Source organism: Sciurus vulgaris, assembly GCF_902686455.1.
Source record: "Sciurus vulgaris genome assembly, chromosome: 5".
Taxonomy (NCBI): domain Eukaryota; kingdom Metazoa; phylum Chordata; class Mammalia; order Rodentia; family Sciuridae; genus Sciurus; species Sciurus vulgaris.
Window position 1 is genome coordinate 113426710 of NC_136465.1, and position 25704 is coordinate 113452413.

At 40.4% G+C, this 25704-nt stretch overlaps 2 protein-coding genes across 9 annotated transcripts in view; both read left to right on the forward strand.

Moving 5' to 3' along the window:
- Window positions 1-25704, forward strand: part of TMPRSS12 (transmembrane serine protease 12) — a gene marked incomplete at its 3' end in the record, with an annotated part of 91687 nt that overhangs the window by 58000 nt on the left and 7983 nt on the right. For 4 of the 8 annotated variants that reach the window (XM_079139819.1, XM_079139815.1, XM_079139820.1 and 1 more), the window contains one exon: window positions 52-348. The exons of 2 other annotated variants lie outside the window; for them this stretch is intronic. In XM_079139819.1, coding sequence (XP_078995945.1) covers window positions 52-348 — 297 coding nt within the window. Of the gene's footprint in view, window positions 1-51; window positions 349-25704 lie in introns of those variants that run through there. 2 more of the 8 variants (XM_079139823.1, XM_079139824.1) reach the window with 2 other exon arrangements.
- LOC306661004 (thiol S-methyltransferase TMT1A-like) lies at window positions 314-21183 on the forward strand. Its single transcript, XM_079139831.1, is given in 3 exon segments — window positions 314-815; window positions 817-936; window positions 19702-21183. Coding segments are annotated over 3 exon segments (735 nt in total). The 5' UTR covers window positions 314-437; the 3' UTR covers window positions 19939-21183.

Sequence of the window (25704 nt, forward strand, 5' to 3'; positions counted from 1 at the left end):
GGCAGTGTTCTTCTGTTTCGCTTATGCTGACAGACTGTTTTCTTTGTAAAGGGCAGGGGAGCACCAGTGTGGGGGCAAAGTACACTGCACATAAAACGCTCCAGCAGGAAGCCAGCAGGAAGCCAGCAGGAGTCTCCAAACGCAGAGAAGGGGAAGCAGATTAGATTTGGAATAAAGGATCGTAATCAATTTTCCTTCTACAGAAAAGCTGGGAATGTTCTCATTTCACTTAGGAAAACGCAGCTACACATCAACTTCTGCCAAAAATTCAGCAAAAAGCAGCCTCTTGCCCCTGATTTGACTGGAGCTGCGTTTTTCCAGCACACCCAGTTCCTCCTCTGCAGCTGATTGGCTCTGGACCACGGCCAGAAAGCCATGTTCTGTGATTTTAAAGGAGCCAGGTCTTCAACAGCTGCTGGTTTTTTTTCTCTTCTGAGATGGCATCCACTGTCTTTGTCCTCCAGCTGGTCGTCCGAATCCTGTCATTTCCCCTGTACCTGCTGAAATTTCTGGGTTTGTGGAACCAGATTTCCAAAAAATGGTTTCCCTACTACATGATGAAATTTTCTGTGACATACAATGAAGAGATAGCAGGCAAGAAGCAGGAGCTCTTCAGCAACCTGCAGGACTTCGTGGGCCCCTCAGGGAAGCTCTCCCTGCTGGAGGTGGGCTGTGGCACTGGGACCAACTTCAAGTTCTACCCGCCTGGGTGCAGGGTGACCTGTGTTGATCCCAACCCCAACTTTGAGAAGTTCTTATTCAAGAGCCTTGCAGAGAACCGCCACCTGCAGTTCGAGCGCTTCTTTGTGGCTGCGGGGGGAGAACATGCACCAGGTGGCTGACAGTTCTGTGGACGTGGTGGTCTGCACCACAGTACTGTGCTCGGTGAAGAACCAGGAACAGATCCTGCGTGAGGTGTGCAGAGTGCTGAGGCCGGTGAGTGATGGGGAGAGACGGAGGAGTTAGCAGCAGCCATAGTCCCCAAGGGCAGTCCTATTAATTTCAGGTGGATTCTAATGTAATAAGTAAACGACTAGAGAAGACAAGTTTGAATTTTTTAAGTAGTAGAGGGAAACTATAAAGGGAAGAGTTTATAAATCTAAATACGAAAAATACTTCTAAAACTGCTGCAGAGAAAAAAGATCCTATATACAAATTTCAAATATGAAAACAAACTTGAAAAAAAGCATTTGCCAAGAAGGATAGACAAAGAATTAATGTCCATTATGTTAAAAGACATTACAAATCAATAAGATCAGTATGCTTATTTAGTTGTAGAAAAGAGAGAAATGAGCAATGAGCAGCAACAGAAATATACATTAAAATAGCCAATTACATGACCAAAATGCTCAAATTAATTTAAAGGGCTTACTAAAGTAAGATATCATTTGGGGGAGGGGTGCTTATTGGGGATTGAACTAGGGGCACTGAGCCACATCCCTAGCCCTATTTTGTATTTTATTTAGAGACAGCGTCTCACTGAGTTGCTTAGCATCTCCCTGTTGTGGAGGCTGACTGTCTCAGTCTACCAAACCGCTGGGATTACAGGTGTGCACCACTGTGCTCGGTTTAAGTGTCTTTTATTTTACTTTATTTTATTTTTTGCAGTGCTGGGGATTGAACCCAGGGCCTCATGCTTGTGAGGCAAGCACTCTACCAACTGAGCTACATTCCCAGCCCTTAAGTATCATTTTTTAAAACATTTTTTTTACTTGTATATAGACACAATACCTTTATTTTTATTTACTTATTTTATGTGGTACTGAGGATCAAATGCAGTGCCTCACACATGCTAGGCAAGAGCTCTACCACTGAGTTACACAGGCCCTAAGTGGTCATTTTTACCTATTGTATATCAAGGACTTTTATAGTCAGTTCAGTGTAGTGTTGCTGTGGGTTTGGGAATCAGACACTCTATTTATGCTGCAGAAAGATCCTCTGAAGGTTCATTTAATAATATGAAAACTCAAAGTATACATACTCAGTTATCCAGTAGGAATTTATCCTAAACCACAAACTTGCAATAACTTATCTTGGGGGGATCCAAGATGGTGGACTAGAGGGTGACTGCATCTCCTGTTGCTCCAGAACCCAGGATTCAAGAAGGGGAGGCATTGAGAGACTCAGACTAACATAGAGCCGCAGGGTGAGTCTCCCCACCGGGTGAAGCTCAGCCTGGGCAGCAGGCCTGGACAGGGGCAGCTTCTCAGAGCAGGGCAGGGCAGCTAGAGTCTTCCCCAGGCAGCCCTGCTCACTCCGGCAGTGGGCTCCTTCCATGGCCAGCTTCTCGGAGCAGGCCGCCAAGTGAGAGCCTTTCTGCACAGAGCCAGCTCCAAGTCCGGGACCCAGCAGCAAGCCCAGGCCCACAGGCAGCTTCTGGGACCAAGGCAGGGCAGCCAGAGTCTTCTCCAAGCAGCCCTGCTCCCTCCAGCAGCAGGCTCCTTCCATGGCCAGCTTCTCGGAGCATTTCCGCACAGAGCCAGCTCCAAGTCCCAGACCCAGTGGTGGGCCCAGGCCTGCAGGTGGCTTCAGGGACCAGGGCAGGGCAGCCAGGGACTTCCCCAAGCAGCCCTGCTCCCTCTGGCGGCAGGCTCCTTCCACGGCCAACTTCGCGGAGCAGGCTGCGCAGTGAGAGCCTTTCCGCACAGAGCCAGCTCCAAGCCCTGGAACCAGTAGCAGGCTAGGGGCAGCGCTCTTCAGGAGCACTGCATTATCAAGTTCCTCCAAGACTTCAGACTACTGAAGGCTGGAAGGTGATATACTGGAAATCTACAGGGACACTATAAGCCAATAGAGGAAATCTGCAATATCTCAAAGTCCCACTGATATCTGACCAATATGAGAAAACAAGGGAAGAAAATGTCCCAAACAAACCTAGATACTATATCAATAAAACCCAATGACAGCACAGCAGAAGAAATGTCAGAAAGGGAGTTCAGAATGTTCATAATTAAAACAATCAGGGAAGCAAATAGGAGATGAAAGAGCAAATGCAGGCATTGAAGGAGGAGATGAAAGAGCAAAGGCAGGCATTAAATGATTGCACCAATCAACAGTTAAAAGAGCAAATACAGGAAGCAAGAGACCATTTCAATGAAGAGTTAGAGATACTGAAAAATAAAAACAAACAGAAATCCTTGAAATGAAGGAAACAATAAACCAAGTTAAAAACTCCATAGAAAGCATAACCAATAGGATAGAACACCTGGAAGACAGAACCTCAGACATTGAAGACAAAATATTTAAACTTGAAAACAAAGTTGAACAAACAGAGAAGATGGTAAGAAATCATGAACTTCTGAACAAGAATTATGGGATATCACGAAAAGGCCAAATTTAAGAATTATTGGGATTGAGGAAGGCTTAGAGAAACAAACCAAAGGAATGAACAATCTATTCAATGAAATAATGTCAGAGAATTTCCCAAATCTGAAGAATGAAATGGAAAACCAAGTACAAGAGGCTTACAGGACTCCAAATATACAAAATTACAACAGACCCACACCAAGGCACATTATTATGAAAATACCTAACATACAAAATAAACACAGAATTTTAAAGGCCACGAGAGAAAAGAATCAAATTACATTCAGGGGGAAACCAATAAGAATATCAGCAGATATTTCAATCCAGACCCTAAAAGCTACAAGGGCCTGGAACAACAGTTACCAAGCCCTGAAAGAAAACGGATGCCAACCAAGAATCTTATACCCAACAAAACTTACTTTCAGATTTGATGACGAAATAAGATCCTTCCATGATAAAAAAAGCTAAAGGAATTTACAAAAAGAAAGCTGGCATTACAGAACATTCTCAGCAAAATATTCCATGAGGAAGAGATGAAAAACAACGATGCAAATCAGCAATGGGAGGAACTAGCCTAAGGGAATAGCCAAATAAAGGAGAAACCAAATCATGTCAAAAAACAAAAATGAGTCCAATGACTGGGAATACAAATCATATCACAATAATAACCGTGAATGTTAATGGCCTGAACTCATCAATCAAAAGATATAGACTGGCAGATTGGATTAAAAAGAAAAATCCAACAATATGCTGCCTGCAAGAGACTCATCTCATAGAAAGAGATACCCATAGACTAAAGGTGAAAGGATGGGAAAAAACATACCATGTACATGGACACAGCAAAAAAGCTGGATTATCCATCCTCATTTCAGATAATGTGGACTTCAAGCCAAAACTAGTCAGAAGGGATAAAGAAGGACATTACATACTGCTTAAGGGAAGCATAAATCAGCAAGACATAACAATCATAAATATCTATGCCCTGAACATTGGCTCATCCATGTACGTCAAACAAATCCTTCTCAATTCCAGAAATCAAATAGACCACAACACAATAATACTAGGCGATTTTAACACACCTTTCTCACCACTGGATAGATCTTCCAAACAAAAATTGAATAAAGAAACCACAGATCTCAATAACACAATCAACAATTTAGACGTAACAGACATATATAGAACATACCATCCAACAAAGAACGAATACACTTTCTTCTCAGCAGCACATGGATCCTTCTCTAAAATAGACCATATTTTATGCCACAAAGCTAATGTTAGCAAATAGAGATACTACCTTGTATTCTATCAGATCATAATGGATTGAAATTAGAAATAAATGACAGAATAAAAAACAGAAACTTCTCCAATACCTGGAGATTAAATAATACACTATTATATGATGAATGGATAACAGAAGACATCAGGAGGAAAATAAAAAAATTCTTAGATGTAAACGAGAACAAAGAAACATCATATCAAAATCTCTGAGACACTGTGAAAGCAGTACTTAGAGGAAGATTTATTTCATGGGGCACATTCAACAAAAGAAGTAGAAATCAACAAATAAACGACTTAACACTACAGCTCAAAGCCCTAGAAAAAGAAGAGCAGACCAACACCAAAAGTAGTAGAAGACAGGAAATAGTTAAAATCAGAGCCAAAAATCAACGAAATTGAAACAAAAGAAACAATCGGAAAAATTAACAAAATAAATAGTTGGTTCTTTGAAAAAATAAACAAAATTGATAAACCCTTAGCCACACTAACAAAGAGAAAGAGGGAGAAAACTCAAATTACTAAAATTCGGAATGAACAAGCAAATATCACAATAGACACGAGTGAAATTCAAAACATAATTAGAAGCTATTTTGAAAATCTATATTCCAACAAAACAGAAAACCTCAAAGACATCAACAAGTTTCTAGAGACATATGAATTACCTAAACTGAACGAGGAGGATATACAGAACTTAAATAAATCAATTTCAAGCAGTGAAATAGAAGAGGTCATCAAAAGCCTACCAACAAAGAAAAGTCTGGGACCAGATGGGTTCTCAGCCGAGTTCTACAAAACCTTTAAAGAAGAGCTCATTCCAATACTCCTCCAAGTATTCCATGAAATAGAAGAGGAGGGAACCCTCCCAAACACATTCTATGAAGCCAATATCACACTGATACCTAAACCAGACAGAGACACATCGAGGAAAGAAAATTTCAGACCAATATCCTTAATGAACATCGACACAAAAATTCTCAACAAAATTTTAGCAAATCATACAAAAATATATTAAAAAGATAGTGCACCACGATCAAGTGGGTTTTATCCCAGGGATGCAAGTTTGGTTCAACATCTGGAAATCAATAAATGTAATTCACCATATCAACAGACTTAAAGTTAAGGCTCACATGATGATTTTGATAGATGCAGAAAAATCATTTGATAAAATACAGCATCCCTTCATGCTCAAAACACTAGAAAAAATAGGGATAGCGGGAACATTCCTTAACATTGTAAAAGCCATTTATGCTAAGCCCATGGCCAATATCATTCTAACTGGTGAAAAACTGAAAGCATTCCCCCTAAAAACTGGAACAAGGCAGGAATGTCCTCTTTTACCACTTCTATTCAACATCGTCCTTGAAACTCTAGCCAGAGCAGTTAGACAAACCAAAGAAATTAAAGGAATATGAATAGGAAAAGAAGAACTCAAACTATCCCTGTTTGCTGATGACATGATTATATATTTAGAGGAACCTGGAAATTCCACCAGGAAACTTTTAGAACTCATAAGTGAATTCAGTAAAGTAGCAGGTTACAAGATCAATGCTCATAAATCCGATGCCTTTTTATACATAAGTGATGAACCTTTGGAAAGAATAATCAGGAAAACTACCCCATTCACAATAGCCTCGAAAATATTAAATACTTGGGAATCAATCTCACAAAAGAGGTGAAAGACCTCTACAATGAGAACTACAGAACACTAAAGAAAGGAATTAAGGAAATCCTTAGATGATGGAAAGATCTCCCATGTTCTTGGATAGGCAGAATTAATATTGTCAAAATGGCCATACTACCAAAAGTGCTATATAGATTCAATGCAATTCCAATTAAAATCCCAATGATGTACCTTACAGAAATAGAGCAAGCAATTATGAAATTCATCTGGAAGAATAAGAAACCCAGAATAGCTAAAGCAATCCTCAGCAGAAAGAGCGAAGCAGGGGTATCGCCATACGAGATCTTCAACTCTACTACAAAGCAATAGTAACAAAAACGGCATGGTATTGGTACCAAAATAGACACGTAGATCAATGGTACAGAATAGAGGACATGGACACAAACCCAAATAAATACAATTTTCTCATACTAGACAAAGGGGCCAAAAATATGCAATGGAGAAAAGATAGCCTCTTCAACAAATGGTGCTGGGAAAACTGGAAAACCATATGCAACAGAATGAAACTAAACCCCTATCTCTCACCATGCACGAAACTAAACTCAAAATGGATTAAGGACCTCGAAATCAGACCAGAGACCCTGCATCTTATAGAAGAAAAATTAGGTCCAAATCTTCAACTTGTTGGCTTAGGATCAGACTTCCTCAACAGGACTCCCATAGCACAAGAAATAAAAGCAAGAATCAACAACTGGAATAGATTCAAACTAAAAAGCTTTCTCTCAGCAAAGGAAACTATCAGTAATGTGAAGAGAGAGCCTACAGAGTGGGAGAACATCTTTGCCACTCATACTTCAGATAGAGCACTAATTTCCAGAATATATAAAGAACTCAAAAAACTCTACTCCAAGAATACAAATAATCCAATCAACAAAAGGGCTAAGGAAATGAACAGACACTTCACAGAAGAAGATGTACAAGCAATCAACAGATATATGAAAAAACGTTCATCATCTCTAGTAATAAGAGAAATGCAAATCAAAAGTACCCTAAGATTCCATCTCACCCCAATTAGAATGGCGATTATCAAGAACACAAGCAACAATAGGTGTTGGAGAGGATGTGGGGAGAAAGGTACACTCATACATTGTTGGTGGGGTTGCAAATTAGTGCAGCCACTCTGGAAAGCAGTATGGAGATTCCTGAGAAAGCTTGGAATGGACCACCAATTGACCCAGCTATCCCACTCCTTGGCCTATACCCAAAGGACTTAAAATCAGCATACTACAGAGATACAGCCACATCAATGTTCGTTGCTGCTCAATTCACCATAGCCAGATTGTGGAACCAACCTAGATGTCCTTCAATAGATGAATGGATAAAGAAACTGTGGCATATATATACAATGGAATATTACTCTGCCATAAAGGATGATAAAATTATGGCATTTGCAGGTAAATGGATGAAATTGGAGAATATCATGCTAAGTGAGATAAGCCAATCTCAAAAAAACCAAAGGACGAATGATCTTGCTGATAAGGGGATGATGACATATAACGGGGGTGGGAGGGGTTAGCATTAGTGTTGGGGTTAGGTTTAGGATTAGGATTAAGGAGGGTGGCAAGAATGGAGGAAGGAAGGACTGTATAGAGGGAAAAGAGGGGTGGGAGGGGTAGGGGGGAAGGGAAAAAGTAACAGAATGAATCAAACAACATTACCCTATGTAAACTTACGATTACATGAATGGTATGCCTTGACTCCATGTACAAACAGAGACACAACATGTATCCCATTTGTTTACAATTAAAAAAAAAAAACTTATCTCTATGCAAGGATGTCCATTATAGTAGTATTTATGATAGCAGAAACTATAAATAACCTGAGTGTACGGAAAAGAAACTGTTTAAGTATATCGTCACACAGTGTAAAGGAATATTGAGCAGTTATTTAAAAGTATAAGAAGAGAACTGGGGATGTGGCTCAGTGGTAAAGTGCTTGCCTAGCATACGTGAGGTCCTGCGTTCAATGCCCAGCACTGCCAAAATAAATAAATTAATTAATAATAATAATAATTAAATGAAAAGTAAAAGTACAAGAAGTCTAAGCTAATATGAAGAAAAAAATCCCCAGAAACTACTATTAATTGAGAAAAAGCAATCAAAACACAGAATGTAAAGCAAAAAGCCACTGTATCAAAGGATATTCATAAATGTATATGTATTAATATGCATGATAGATAAGAAAAATTAACAGTAGTCACCCACTGGGAATGGGATTGGATGCAAGGAAAGAAAAACTTTTCCCTCTTTCTTTCTTTCTTTTTTTTTTTTTTTTTCTGATATGGGGTCTGCTGAGCCCAGGCTGCCCTCGACTCTTGATCCCCCTGCCTCTTGATCCCCCTGCCTTGGCCCTAAGTATCTGGGATTACAAGTATGAGCCACCCCACCCAGCAACATTTCACTTTATACCCTTTTGTAAAGCTAAGAACTTTTATACTTGTATGTGAATTTCAGTTGTTACCTTTTTTAAAAAACTAGTTTAAAATGGTTTTGTTTTGAACAAAATTAAATGCAAAACATGGATATGTTAACAATTTCATTTAGTATTCTAGGGGAAAGGGATGTTCTGTGATCCCTGGTTTTATTTTCTAATAGAGGAAGAAAAAAAAAACTTACAGGTAGGGTTTAGATGCATAACATGATCCTGTCTTTGGCTCAAGGTAGATGGATATCAAAGCAGTAAATGAGGAGGGCGTATTCTTGGCTGGGCTTGGTTCACGTCTGTAATCTCAGCCACTTGGGAGGCTGTAGTAGGAGGATCACAAGTTCCAGGCTAGCCTAGGCAACTTACAGAGATCCTGTCTCCAAAAAAAAAAAAAAAAAAAAAAAAAAAAAAAATGGAGATGTATGTAGCTCATGGTAACGTGGTAAGGTACCCCTTGGTTCGATACCTAGGGGGAAAAGAACCACAGTCTGATTTTTAAAACCACATGCTGGATTCTTATGTCTTAACACTGATAGAAGTCATGATCTTTAGGGATCATAATCTCGGTAGTGTGCCTTAGCACTGCAAAGCACCCATTCTCTGCTGGATAAGACCAGGAGTGCTGTTACATCCTCATTTAGCCCTCACAACAATCCTTGGAGGCAAACATTTACAATCTTCCTGTTGGGGCAAAGAAACTAGCCCAAAGTTACACAGCTGGTAGGCCTGACTCTTGAATAAAAATTTCCTTATTGCTCTACCACAGTGTTCCTCATTGGGGCTTTTTGTCTCTCCAACTTTCACTTTTGCTGGCTGTTCTTTATCTGTCCTCTACACACCAGGGCTCCTCTCTTGACTCTCCTTTTGCTTATATATACTCCCAGTCTATCTCAGGCACCCCCAGTGTTGTCAATTACCACATACACATGGATGGTTTCCAAATCTAAGTATCTACCCCAGATCCCTCCTCTCACCCCAAACCTGTCAATCACTTGGAAGTCTCACAGGCATCTTAACATATGTATGACTAACATATGTGTCCAGAGGGCAAGTGACCACTCCTAACGTGCCTCTCCTCCTCTGTCTCCAGTCCTATCCTAAGGAAATGATTTGTTTTACTTGGGAAATTCAAATTTTCTGTTTCTGAACGTAGATCTTACCTACACTTACCCACATAATTTGAAGAAACTTCATCTCTAAACTCTGAATTCAATCTCTCAGTGCTCTACCTCAGGTGACCAAGACTGGTGTAGTTAAAAGAGGCTGAAAGGGGTTTTCCAAGATGGTGGACTAGAGGGTGGCTGCATTTCATGTTGCTCCAGGACTCAGGATTCAAAAAAGGAGATATTGAGAGACTTGGGACCAACTCAAAGCAGCTGGGTGAGTCTCTCCCATTGGGGAGGCGTCCCGGATGGGGCGTTAGTCCCAGAACACAGGGAACTTTGTGAAGTAGAGCTGCCCAACGAGATGCCCCTCCCCCCGCTGGAGCAGTGAACTTGGACAACTGGGAGCATCGTAGAGGAGGCTGCTCAGCACAGCGCTTGGACTCAGAGCAACCACTGGGGCTTCGGGCGGCGGCCCAGAGGAGGGGTTGCGAGGAGAGCTGTTTGGACTCAGAGCGACCACCCCTGAACACCGGGGCCTGCCCAGAGGAGGAGGAGGAGGAGCAGGAGGAGCGCGGCGGGTCACTTGGACTCACAGTGACTGCGTTGGCGCTCCAGGTGGCTGCTCAGAGGAGGAGGCGAGTGGTGAATTGTTTCGACTCAAAGCGACTGCTCCTGAACACCAGGGGGCTGCCTGGAGGAGGAGCGCGGTGGGTCACTTGGTCTCGAGTGGCCACACCAGAGCACCGGGCGGCTGCCTGCAGGAGGTGTGCAGCGGGTCACGTGGATTCAGAGCAACTCAGAGTGACTCAGAGTGACCGCTCCTGAACACCCGGGGGGCTACCTGGAGGAGGAGGTGGAACGGGGCGGGTCACTTGGACTCAGAGTGACTGCCCAGGGCTACGGGCGGTTGGTGGGAGGAGGAGGCACGCAATGAGTTGCTTGGACTCCTAGTGACCGCTCCGGAACACCGGGCAGCTGTTTGGAGGAAGAGGCGTGCGGCGGGTCACTGGGACTTGGAGCAATTGTACGGGGCTCCAGGTGGCTGCTCAGAGGAGGGGCCGCACAGCCAGGCGATTAGGTGTAGAGCAGGGTCCCAGGACCTAGGAGACTTCTTGGTGGAAGAGCTGCACAGAGACACGCTTAGGGGCGGAGCGAAGGTTCCAGGACTGTGGGCAGATTCTCTGAGGAGAGGCAGCCTAAGGAGACTCGTCTGCGAAGGGTGAGGCTCCCAGGCCCAGGAGGTAGGTCCGGGCCCCCGGGAACGTTGCAGAGGAAGGCAGCCCAGCCCAGGCAGTAGTTGTGGATTGAGGGGAACCTCTAGGAGGGGAACTGACCAGCAAGACCTCCCCACCAGGTAAGTCTTCCCTGCTGGGTGAGGTTTTCCCAAAAGGACGGTAAAACCAGAGACACAGGCCCAAAGAGGCCTTGCCTCAGCCCGCAGCCTAGTTCCCCTTTGGATGACCATTGGTCAACAAGTGGAGGCCCACTAGTAGGGAATATACCCCACCTGAAGGCCACCACCCCTAGAGAGGCAGCTTCCTTGTGGAGCACCTCACTATCATTCCTCCAAGACTTCAGCCTACTGAATGCTAAGAGGGGATATACTAGAAATCTTCAGGGACAGTATAAGTCAATGGAGGAAATCTGCAATATCTCAGCAGTCCACTGATACCTGAACAATATGAGAAAACAAGGGAAGAAAATGCCCCAAATAAATCTAGATGTTACACCAATAAAACCCAATGACAGCATGGCAGAAGAAATGACAGAAAAGGAGTTCAGAATGTACATAATTAAAACGATCAGGGAAGCAAATGATGAGATGAAAGAGCAAATGCAGGCACTGAATGATCGCACCAATCGACAGTTAAAAGAGCAAATACAGGAAGCAAAAGATCATTTCAATAAAGAGTTAGAGATATTGAAAAAAAAACCAAACAGAAATCCTTGAAATGAAGAAAACAATAAACCAAATAAAGAACTCCATAGAAAGCATATCCAATAGGATAGAACACCTGGAAGACAGAACCTCAGACATTGAAGACAAAATATTTAAACTTGAAAACAAAGTTGAACAAACAGAGAAGATGGTAAGAAATCATGAACAGAATCTACAAGAACTATGGGATATCATGAAAAGGCCAAATTTAAGAATTATTGGGATTGAGGAAGGCTTAGAGAAACAAACCAAAGAAATGAACAATCTATTCAATGAAATAATATCAGAAAATTTCCCAAATCTGAAGAATGAAATGGAAAATCAAGTTCAAGAGGCTTATAGGACTCCAAATACACAAAATTACAACAGACCCACACCAAGGCACAATATAATGAAAATACCTAACATACAAAATAAAGACAGAATTTTAAAGGCTGTGAGAGAAAAAAACCAAATTACATTCAGGGGGAAACCAATATGGATATCAGCAGATTTTTCAATCCAGACCCTAAAAGCTAGAAGGGCCTGGAACAACATTTTTCAAGCTCTGAAAGAAAATGGATGCCAACCAAGAATCTTATACACAGCAAAACTTACCTTCAAATTTGACGATGAAATAAAATCCTTCCATGATAAACAAAAGCTAAAAGAATTTACAAAAAGAAAGCTAGCATTACAGAACATACTCAGCAAAATATTCCACAAGGAAGAGATGAAAAACAAAGAAGCAAATCAGCAAAGGGAGGAATTATCCTAAAGGAATTGTCAAATAAAGGAGGAACCAAGTCGTGTCAAATAAATAAATAAATAAATAAATAAATAAAATTAAAAAAATGAACCAAATGACCGGGAAACCAAATCATATCTCAATAATAACCCTGAATATTAATGGCCTGAATTCATCAGTCAAAAGACATAGACTGGCAGACTGGATTAAAAAGAAAGATCCAACAATATGATGCCTGCAAGAGACTCACCTCATAGAAAAAGATACTCATAGACTAAAGGTGAAAGGATGGGAAAAACATACCATGCACATGGACTCAGCAAAACAGCTGGAGTATCCATCCTCATTTCAGATAATGTGGACTTCAAACCACAGTTAGTCAGAAGGGATAAAGAAGGACATTTCATATTGCTTAAGGGAAGCATAAATCAGCAAGATATAACAATCATAAACAGCTATGCCCCAAACAGTGGCTCATCCATGTATGTCAAACAAATCCTTCTCAATTTCAGAAACCAAATAGACCATAACACAATAATGCTAGGTGATTTTAACACGCCTCTCTCACCACTGGACAGATCTTCCAAACAAAAATTGAACAAAGAAACCATAGATCTCAATAACACAATCAATAATTTAGACTTAATGGACATTTATAGAATATACCATCCAACTAAGAGCGAATACTCTTTCTTCTCAGCAGCACATGGATCCTTCTCTAAAACAGACCATATATTATGCCACAAAGCTAATGTTAGCAAATACAAGAAGATAGAGACACTACCTTGTATTCTATCAGATCATAATGGATTGAAGTTAGAAATAAATGAAAGAGTAAAAAAACAGAAACTATTCCAACACCTGGAGATTAAACATATAATATAATAATATGCTATTATATGATGAATGGATAACAGAAGATATTAGGAAGGAAATTAAAAAATTCTTAGAGGTAAATGAGAACAAAGAAACATCATATCAAAATCTCTGGGACACTATGAAAGCAGTACTTAGAGGGAAATTTATTTCATGGAGCACATTTAATAAAAGAAGTAAAACTCAACAAATAAACGACCTAACACTACAGCTCAAAGCCCTAGAAAAAGAAGAACAGACCAGCACCAAAAGTAGTAGAAGACAGGAAATAGTTAAACTCAGAGCTGAAATCAACAAAATTGAAACAAAAGAAACAATACAAAAAATTGACAAAATAAATAGCTGGTTCTTTGAAAAAATAAACAAAATTGATAAACCTTTAGCCACACTAACAAAGAGAAGACGAGAGAAAAACCAAATCACTAAAATTCGGAATGAACAAGGAAATATCACAACAGAAAGGACTGAAATTCAAAACATAATTAGAAGCTATTTTGAAAATCTATACTCCAACAAAATAGAAAATTTTGAAGACATCAACAGGTTTCTAGAGACATATGAATTGCCTAAACTGAACGAGGAGGACATACACAATTTAAATAGACCAATTTCAAGTAATGAAATAGAAGAAGTCATCAAAAGCCTACAAACAAAGAAAAGTGCAGGACCAGATGGGTTCTCAGCTGAGTTCTACAAAACCTTTAAAGAAGAGCTCATTCCAATACTTCTCAAAGTATTCCATGAAATAGAAGAGGAGGGAACCCTCCCAAACTCATTCTATGAAGCCAATATCACACTGATACATAAACCAGACAGAGACTCATCAAGGAAAGAAAATTTCAGACCAATATCCTTAATGAACATCGACGCAAAAATTCTCAACAAAATTTTGGCAAATCGCATACAAAAACATATTAAAAAGATAGTGCACTACGATCAAGTGGGTTTTATCCCAGGGATGCAAGGTTGGTTCAACATCCGGAAATCAATAAATGTAATTCACCATATCAATAGACTTAAAGTCAAGAATCACATGATTATTTCAATAGATGCAGAAAAAGCATTTGATAAAATACAGCACCCCTTCATGCTCAAAACACTAGAAAGAATAGGGAGAGTGGGAACATTCCTTAACATTGTAAAGGCCATTTATGCTAAGCCCACAGCTAATATCATTGTAAATGGTGAAAAACTGAAAGCATTTCCCCTAAAAACTGGAACAAGGCAGGGATGCCCTCTTTCACCACTTCTGTTCAATATTGTCCTTGAAACTCTAGCCAGAGCAATTAGACAGACCAAGGAAATTAAAGGGATACGAATAGGAAAAGAAGAACTCAAACTATCCCTATGTGCTGATAATATGATTATATATTTAGAGGAACCAGGAAATTCCACCAGAAAACTTCTAGAACTCATAAGTGAATTCAGTGAAGTAGTGGGATATAAGATAAATGCACATAAATCTAATGCATTTTTATACATAAGTGATGAACCTTTGGAAAGAATAATCAGGAAAACTACCCCATTCATAATAGCCTCGAAAAAAATAAAATACTTGGGAATCAATCTCACAAAAGAGGTGAAAGACCTCTACAATGAGAACTATACAACACTAAAGAAAGAAATTAAGGAAAACCTTAGAAGATGGAAAGATCTCCCATGTTCTTGGATAGGAAGAATTAATATTGTCAAAATGGCCATACTACCTAAAGTGCTATACAGATTCAATGCAATTCCAATTAAAATCCCAATGACGTACCTTACACAAATAGAGCAAGCAATTATGAAATTCATCTAGAAGAATAAGAAACCCAGAATAGCTAAAGCAATCCCCAGTAGAAAGAGCGAAGCAGGGGGTATCGCAATACCAGATCTTCAACTCTACTACAAAGTAATAGTAACAAAAACGGCATGGTATTGGTACCAAAATAGAAAGGTAGATCAATGGTACAGAATAGAGGACATGGACACAAACCCAAATAAATACAGTTTTCTCATATTAGACAAAGGGGCCAAAAATATGCAATGGAGAAAAGATAGCCTCTTCAACAAATGGTGCTGGGAAAACTGGAAAACCATATGCAACAGAATGAAATTAAACCCCTATCTCTCACCATGCACGAAACTAAACTCAAAATGGATTAAGGACCTCGAAATCAGACCAGAGACCCTGCAAATTATAGAAGAAAAAGTAGGTCCAGATCTTCAACATGTCGGCTTAGGACCAGACTTCCTCAACAGGACTCCCATAGCACAAGAAATAAAAGCAAGAATCAATAACTGGGATAGATTCAAACTAAAAAAGCTTTCTCTCAGCAAAGGAAACTATAAGCAATGCGAAGAAAGAGCTACAGAGTGGGAGAAAATCTTTGCCAATCATACTTCAGATAGAGTACTAATCTCCAGAATCTTTAAAGAACTCAAAAAACTCTACACCAAGAATGCAAATAATCCAATCGACAAATGGGCTAAGGAAATGAATAGAAACTTCACAGAAGAAGATCTACAAGCAATCAACAAACATATGGAAAAATGTTCACCAACTTTAGTAATAAGAGAAATGCAAATCAAAACCACCCTAAGATTCCATCTCACCCCAATTAGAATGGCGATTATCAAGAATACAAGCAACAATAGGTGTTGGCGAGGATGTGGGGAGAAAGGTACACTCATACATTGTTGGTGGGGTTGCAAATTAGTGCAGCCACTCTGGAAAGCAGTGTGGAGATTCCTTAGAAAACTTGGAATGGACCCACCATTTGACCCAGCTATCCCACTCCTTGGCCTATACCCAAAGGACTTAAAATCAGCATACTACAGAGATACAGCCACATCAATGTTCATAGCTGCTCAATTCACAATAGCCAGACTGTGGAACCAACCTAGATGTCCTTCAATTGATGAATGGATAAAGAAACTGTGGCATATATATACAATGGAATATTACTCAGCCATAAAGAATGATAAAATTATGGCATTTGCAGGCAAATGGATGAAATTGGAGAATATCATGCTAAGTGAGATAAGCCAATCTCAAAAAACCAAAGGTTGAATGATATCGCTAATAAGTGGATGAGGACACATAATGAGGAGAGGGAGGGGTTAGTGTTAGGGTTAGAGTTAGGGGTAGGGAGGGGGGCAAGAATGGAGGAAGGAAGGACTGTATAGAGGGAAAAGAGGAGTGGGAGGGGTCGGGGGAAGGGCAAAAATAACAGAACGAATCAAATAACATAATGTAAATTTATGATTACACAAATGGTATGCCTTTAAGCCATGTACAAACAGAGAAACAACATGTATCCCATTTGTTTACAATAAAAAAAAGAAAAAAAAAAGAGGCTGAAAGGAGTGGGAGTCACCACAATTTTCAGAGGTGACTATGGTTCCCCTTTTTCCTTCCTCCCCACAAAGGTAGACAGGTAGAAAATGGATGAAGGCCCTCTGGTCTTCATTATTGTATGTAATAATGTCCATGGTGCCCACACTGGACCTCCATGGACTATCCTAGATGAAAGGAGTTCGTGCTCATTCCTACACGGGCAGTAATTGACACTTAGCTTCCACTGTTGAATAAGAAACCTGATGACAAAATATTGCCATGAATTCAGCAGTGCATTCAGATGAACGGACATTTTCCTTAATCATATCACTGACATGTTTATGAAACATTACCCAAGTTAAAAAATGGCTATTCAGCCCAGGGAGTGATTGATTGGTGTAGATTCTATCTCTCCTGCTGGAAATCCATGATATTCCCAATGGTGCGCCCAGAGATTTGGGAGAACAATTTACAGGTGAATTATAAGGTTTAAAAAGATAGAAGAAGTAATAACAAAAAAAGTAATTAAAAAGCAAACACAAACTAGAAGAAAGATTTATAGCTTATATAAATCTTCTCTAATAAAAGCAAGCCCTTATACATAGTAAAGGAAAAACAAACACGTCTATCAGAAAAATAACAGAATATTAACATATATCAGAAAAGAAGAAATCCAAATAACCAGTAAGTTTTAGTACAAAGTCTTATACCAATTAAGAATATTAATGATATTCATACTTTGTAAACCAAATGCCATCTTGTCCATTAGACTGGCAAAGAGAAAAAAATAAAGTGTTGATAAGAATTTATTGGAGGGGCTGGGGAGATAGCTCAGTCGGTAGAGTTCTTGCCTTGTAAGCACAAGGCCCTGGGTTCGATCCCCAGCACCCCCCCCCCAAAAAAAAGAATTTATTGGAAATAGACACATCCACTGATGGTTGGAGTATAAACGTGATACAGGTTTCCAAAGAACAATCTGAAAACTTATACCAGCAGTTTAACACAGGTACTCTCCAGCTGGGATGAAGCTCAGTAGTAGCATGTGCCAGGCCCTGAGTTCAATCTCCAGTGAGGAAAATACAAAACAACAACAAACACACAGACCCTTGCCTCACCACTTTTAACAAGTTATTTGGCAGTAATTAGAGATGTCACAAAGATTTGTGAATAAGAATGTTCATTGTAACAGTATCTACAATAGTGAAATCAGAAAGAACTTTGAATAAGTGATGGTACCTTCTGTAGTGTGAAATAGTGTGTAAAGATAAAAATCTTTAAGTCATGTTTTACAATAATATTCAAATAAATAAGAAAAGTAAAGAAAACTATAAAGTGATATTTTTAGCACAGGCCTACTTTTAGGAAAAAGTACAAATTTACATGAACATAACATCTTTTTTTTAGTTTTTTAAATTGGTGTATTATTATACATAATATTGAGGTCATTATGCCACATTTGTGCATGCACATAGCATACCGTGATCCACCTACTGCCCTGCACCTCCCCTTATCCTCCATCCTCATAACCCCAATCCGTTTGCTCTGCTACATTGACTCCCCCTTTATTGTTTTCTTTTCTTTTTTTTTTTTTTTTGCAGTGTTGGGGATTGAACCCAGGGCCTTGTGCTTGCAAGGCAAGCACTCTACCAACCAAGCTATATCCCCAGACCCCTTTATTGTTATTTTAAGTAGTGCATTATTATATATAAAGGCTATGTGCATTGTACACACAAAATCTTAACAGTGGGGGCTGGGGTTGTGGCCCAGTGATACAGCGCTTGCCTCGCATGTGTGAAGCACTGAGTTCGATTCTCAGCACCACATATAAATAAATGAATAAAATAAAGGGCCATCAACAACTAAAAATTTTTTTTTTTTGGGTGCTGGGGATCGAACTCAGGGCCTTGTACTTACAAGACAAGCACTCTACCGACTGACCTATCTCCCCAGCCCCTAAAAATATTTTTTAAAAATCTTAACAGTGCTTTTCTCTAGATGGTGGAATGGTGACAGATTGATTTTCTTCTTACACTTTTTTTGTAATGTGCTGGGGGTTGAACCAAGGTCTACATCCATTCTAGGCACTGACACCTGCGGCCCCTCCAGCACCCTCACCCCCTACCCAGCCACAATCTTTTTTTTTCTTTTCTTTTCTTTTCCCATTTTATTTTATTTTCTCACTAACTGGCTTGGGCTAGCCTTATAACTTGTGAACCTCCTGCCTTGGTCACCCAAGCAGCTGGGATTATGTGTTTGTGCCACCTATCCCAGTAACTTTTCTGTATATTCTAAACTCCCTAGAATAAACATGTTGCTGAGGCAACACTGCCAGCTTCTAAAGCCACACTGCCTAGGCTCAAAGTCTGATTCTCAAAATTACAAGCTGTGTCACCTTGGGCAAGTTATTTTTTTGTGATGCAGTTTCTTCAGAGGTAAAAATAGGGATACTATTATTCACCAAATAACATTGTTACGTGAGTTAATGTGGCAAGCACAAAGGGCAGCGCCTGGCATGCAGTCTGTGGTTTAAGTATTAGCTATCTTGAATTCCTTTTTTTAAAATATATTTTTTAGTTGTAGACAGACACACTACCTTTATTATTTATTTATTTATTATTACCTTTTTTTTTTTTTTTTTTTGCGGTACTGGGGATCGAACTCAGGGCCTTGTGCTTGTGAGGCAAGCACTCTACCAGCTGAGCTATCTCCTCAGCCCTACTATTATTTATTTTTATGTGGTGCTGAGGATGGAACCCAGTGCCTCACATATGCTAGGCAAGTGGTCCACCACTGAGCTACAACCCCAGCCTCATGCATTCCTTTTACAGCCAGAAAATACATGATGCATGCTTTATACTGGCAGTTCTGGGCAAAAATTGACAGAAGATGAAACTACTATCAAAAATAGTGTCTTATTAAGTTTTAATTTAGCCATGAGTTTTTATGGAGTTGCCTTCTGAGGCCACTGAAATCTGAAACTAATCATATTTTAACTTTGTTCTCTCCAAACCAAAATTTGTAAAACTATTATTTTTTCTTTCTCAGGGAGGGGCTTTTTTTTTCATAGAACATGTGGCAGACGAGCATTCAACCTGGAATTACTTCTGGCAACAGGTCCTGGAGCCTGCCTGGTACCTTGTGTTTGACGGATGCAACCTGACCAGAGAGAGCTGGAAGACCTTGGAGCGGGCCAGCTTCTCTAAGCTGAAGCTGCAGCACATACAGGCCCCACTGTCCTGGGTGTTGGTGCGCCCCCATATCTATGGCTATGCTGTGAAATAGCATGGGGTGGTGGTAGAACTGAATGACTTGAATGTTTTAAAACTTTTGTTTTTTAAGATTTTTATCTAAAATACTAATTAGGAGAAGGGACACTTAATTTTATGTAAAGTTGAATTCATCCTTATAAAGCCTCTGTTATATCCTACTTAGCCATTTTTGATCATCTCCCAAAGAATCAAACCCACCCAAAGAAACCCAACTTGGAACTCTCCCTTCAAAGGAATCGGGGCTTTCATAATTGAAGTCCACCATTATGTGCAACCCTTACTTTCTTCAGGGACTTGGAAATCTTTTCATTTGTCTTGTTTAAATTGTTACCCACAGGGCTGGGAACAGCTCAGTTGGTAGAGTGCTTGCCTTACTTGTACAAGGCCCTGCGTTCAATCCCCAGCATCACTATAAAAAAAAAAAAAAAAAAAAAAAAAAGTAAACTAAATTGTTCCCCACATATTTTAATTCCACCCCTCCCAGGAGAGCTTGAAAACAAATCACTTCAAACAAGGCTTTCACAGGGAGCAGTGAAAAGACATTAACAAGTCACAAACCGAACAGAGAAATATGAGCTCACTGAAAATCCAAGTACAAACAGCACAGATTTTCTGTAAAAGAAAGTGGAACCTGTGTGTTCTTGGTATCACTGGTTTGCCTCTCAAGCTGCCACAGGTCGTTCTGTCCAGCTCTGTCCTTATCCCACTGTTCCACCAAAGTTTGTTTTCCTGCATTCCAGTCCTCATTTCTTAAGACAAAGATTACACTTCATACATTAGTATGAGCAGAAAACTAGATAAGGCAGTTCGGATTCTGGGGCTCAGTTTCCTTATAATCCAGCACATACTTTGCTCAATATAGAAGATTACAGGCAAGGAAAGAAACTGCGAATAGGAAAAGCTTGCAGAATTAGCAGACTATGTAAGAACCCCTCAAAATCAAGCAACCCATGAGGCTGTGAATAAGTAGGCAAGTGTTTTTTTGATTATTCTGATCAAAATCCACTCCTGTCCAAGATGATTTCTTTGTTCTCTGCACCTACAGGAACCATGCACACCATCACAAGTGCTTTGAAAATAAGCGTTAGGCTGGTTAGGCAGAGGATTTCATAGGATGATCAGCAACAGTCTGTATATATTTTAACAAATGTGTACTTTCTGAGATGATTTTGTAAAAGTACTATTTTAAATACCAAATCAACCAATAAATTCACATTCATTTTAGGAACAGAAATAAAGAGAGTTGATCTCTTTGCCAGCTTGGTTTCATTTTTCCTCATGTCTCTATGAGGTCTTGTCTTCATTGTGGAAAACTAAGTATTTGAACTTAGAGATTTTTCTTTCCACAGCTAGGGAAGTGGAAACACGGACAGTAGATTTTAGGAAAAGCAATCTTGCTCGGATCAGAGTGGGCTCTGAAAGGTTCACGTCCAAAGATCCCACTTCGTTTTTTTTTTTTTGGTGGTGCTGGGGATTGAACCAGGGCCTTTTTCATGCTAAGCACTCTACCGACTGAGCTGTATCCTCAGCCAAAAGATTCCATTTCTGAAATGCACCAAGCAGAAAAAAGGAAGCTCACTGTTCTGCCTCTTGAACAGGAAGAGTTCTGGTGCGAGGGAGGTGGGATGTTGACCTGAAGCTTCCTAAGCTCTGGAACGTGAGTCTCCTTCCTCCGCAGTCTCCCCAAAGTAGGAACCTTCTCTATCTACCCACCTCACTAATGGTTAGGCTGTTCTAGTGACCAGGAGACATGAAAACACCCAGGTGTACTTGGTGATATGCTGCCACACTGGGAGAAATACCCAAGTACTAAGTACTACTCACTGTCTTAGTAAATCCCTCTTGTCTAAGGAGTGTGGCAAATAAATCTTCACTTTTGATTAGAAAAATTAAGGGGTAGAGAAATAATTAAATTTCTTATATTTTTCCATACATTACTTGGCAAGTTTAGAAGCCCTGATTCCCCAAATCACAAAACCTGCTGTGACAATCATTGCTGCAATGTTATTTTCCTATGGCTTCCCTTCTCCCACCCAGACCACACATACTTAATACATCCAATGTCTTTCAAGTCCTTGAAAGTGTTGGTTAGGATTGCATTGATCCAAGTGATAGGATTCATGACCCAAACAGTGTGAAGCTCAAAAAATAACTTTAGTGTCTCAAATTAGTGAAAAGCACAGGAGTAGCAGGCAGCACAGCTTGATCAGTGTTCAGGTAATGCTATTGGGAGCCAGACAGACTTTAAGGTCATGTCTACACTCTTTCTCTATTTGTCCTATTAAGACAGGAGAGAAAGGCCTAATCTCCCCTCAAAAAGGTATTTTTCTGTGTATCTGCTTTTTACCGATTTTTTTTTTTTTTTGCCACTGTGACCAAAACATTTGGCAAGAACAATTTGATGCTCAGGGTTTCAGAGGTCAGTCCACAGATTGTCAACTCCGTTATTCTATACCCAAGGTGAAGCAGAATATCATGGTGAAAGGGTGTAGCAGAGGAAAGCGGCTCAGGACAAGACAGTCAGAGCAAAGGGAGCTCTCCTCACCAGGGACAAAATATATACCCCAATAGCACATCCCAAATGATCCACCTCCTCCAGCCACATCACACCTGCCTACAGTTACCTTCCAATTAATCCCTAGAAGGGCATTAATGAACTGAATAGGTTAAAACTCACATAACCCAATCATCTGACTTCCAAACTTCCTTGCTTTGTCTCACACACAAGATTTTGGGAGACACCTCATATCTAAACCTTAACATTCCACTCTAGTTCCCGAAAGCTTATGCTCATCTCACAATGCAAAATACATTTATCCATTTCCAGGAGCCCCCATAGACTTAACAATTTTAGCATTACCCAAAAGTCAAATCCAAAGTCTCCTCTGAGGATCAAGGCAAACTCAGTGTGATCTCTTGTAAAAACCAAAAGCAAGTTACAGCCAGGTGCGGTTGGCACACACCTGTAATTCCAGTAGCTTGGGAGGCTGAGGCAGGAGGATCAAGAGTTCAAAGCCAGCCTCAGCAATTTAGTGAGGCCCTATACAATTCAGTGAGACCCTATTTCAAAATAAAAATATAAAAATAGTCTGGGGATGTGGTTCAGTGGTTAAGTGCCTGTGGGTTCAATCTCCAGTACCAAAAAACAAAACAAAACAAAAAAGCCACATCACATATATCCAATACATAAAGGCACGAAGTAAACATTTCTATTCTACAATGGAGAAAGAGGGGCACAGAGAGAGGGGGTGGGACCAAAGCAAGACCAAAATACAGCTGGCTAAAGAAGTCCAGTAGCTCCAGGTTGAGCCTCGGGGGCACATGGTGTATGTAGTTTGTGCCAGGCTAGCTCAGATGCTGGAAAGGACACGGAGTCAATACCCCCAGACTCTGGGAGTTGGGTGGAAGCAGGCCTGTGGTGAGCATCCTGCAAACTGGTTTATTTCGGGAACAGCTATACATTTTATAGGTTTCTTTCCCAATCACATGTGCCATGGGGGATCAGACCACCAGGCTCCTATACGGGTTCCCTTGGTAACACTGAGTCAACTTGGGGCAGTTGTCTACTTTCCTAGGTAGGAGAAGCAGAACGTTCCTCCCTGCAAGTTTTCTTTACACACTGCTGCCGGCCAAGAACTGGGATTTCTCCCAACAACATGGCATTATGGTAGTCTCTCCAAAGGCCTTGTATAGCTCCAGCCCATGACCTACTTGTTGCAGCCCACATGGTATCTCTCTGGATTCGTCTCTACAATTCCTGCAGCTTTCCTCTGCAGATATTCCATGTTCCTGGCATCTCTTAATGTCAGGGATCTTCACTGCAGCTTCAGCTTCCTTCTTACATCTCCACGCATCACTTTCATGGGGGTTGCCCATGGGGACTCTGACCCTACTTTGCCTGACCCCTCAAAAATGTCAACTTGACATTTTGGGGAAGCCTCCATGATCCCCTAACTCCAACATCCTGCATTCCTGCAGAACCAGCACTATGTGTTTGCTACCAAAGTCTGCTGCCATCTTAAGTCAAGTCTCCAGAAACCACGACTGCAGCAGCCACTTAGTGCATGGGTGACTGAGCATGGTGAAACAACTTCCTAGGCCTCCTGTGCAAGTGGTGTGCCTGACTTGTTTCTTCTTAAAGGAATTTTTACTTTTTTCTACCCTAAGATGGTAAGATGAGATGAGTGTGGTCTTGCCAATTCCCCAGATGCACTCAAGTCATTTTCCTTATTGTTTCCTGGTAAAGTATTTAACAGTTCTTTAGTGACTGTAATCTCTAACAACCACAATTTTCGTAGTCCTTGTTTTCTTTACACTCTTCTGGCCCAGTTTTTTCAAATCTTTCTGCTCTGTTTTCTGCTCCTGATTATCAGAGTAAACTTGCCTAAAAGCTGCCAGCAATATCCATGCCACCGGGCTAGGGTTGTGGCTCAGTGGTAGCACACTTGCCTGGCATGTGTGAGGTCCTGGGTTTGATCCTCAGCACCACATATAAATAAATAAATAAATAAATAAATAAATGACCCTTGACAACTAAAAAAATATTAAAAAAAAAAAAAATCCATGCCACCACCAGAATGCTATGCTGTTTTGAAATTTCCTCTGACAGATTAATTAGTTTATAACCTTTCAGTTCAGCCTCATAGAAAGTCTCAGGACACAGGCAAAATGTAGACAACTTCTTAGCCAGAACATAACACAAATCACTTCTATTCCAATTTCCAATAGTCCTCTGTCTCTTCTGGAACCTCATAAGCCTAGTCTTTATTGCCTACAGTCCTATTGGCATTCTGATCTTCTGAACTCTCACCAGAATCACCCAATAAGCTCCACTGAAAACATTCCAATGTTTTTCCAGCTTGCATCTCTAAGCTTTTCAAAATTCCTCCCACAAACTCCAAAAAGCTCCAAAAACTTCTGAACCATATGGTCAGGTTAGTCACAACAATGAACCCATTTCTTGGTGCCAGTTGTTTTAGTCACCGTTTTTTGCTGCTGAGACCAAAACAACCTGACAGAAACAATTTCAGAGGAGGAAAAGTTTATTTGATATTCATGGTTTCAGAGTTCTTAGTCCAAGGATGGCTGATTCCATTGCTCTGTGCCCAAGGTAAGGTAGAACATCATGGTGAAAGGGTATGGCAATAGGGCTGGGGTTGTGGCTCAGTGGTAGAGCGCTTGCCTAGCATGTGTTAGGCACTGGATTCGATTCTCAGCATCACATATAAATAAATAAATAAAATAAATGTATTATGTCCATCTACCAAAAAATATATATGTATACATGATGGGCACAATAGCTATGGGTATAGAGGAGGAAAACAGCTCAGGACGTGACAATCAGGAAACAAAGGGAACTCTTCCTCACCAGGGACAAGATACATATCCCAAAGGCATTCCCCCCATAACCTATCTCCTCCAGCCACACCTTATGTGCCTACTGTTACCACTCAATTAATTCCTATCAGGGGATTAATGTACTCATTAGGTGAAAATTCTCATAACCCATTCATTTCACATCTGAACTTTGAGTTGTCTCATACATGAGCTTTTGGGGGACACTTCATATCTAAACCATAATAACATGTGGGGCTAGACGAAGTAAATATTAGAGCCATGGCTGTTCAGCTAATAACTGACCCCATCCCCCGGGACTTACTGGACAGGGTAAGTATAGGACTGGGATCAGGCTGTGGCTGAACCACCTGCAATAATGTGACTACTTCTTTTCCTATTTGCATCCCTTTACTTTCCTTCTGTTTCCTGATTGCTTTGGCTA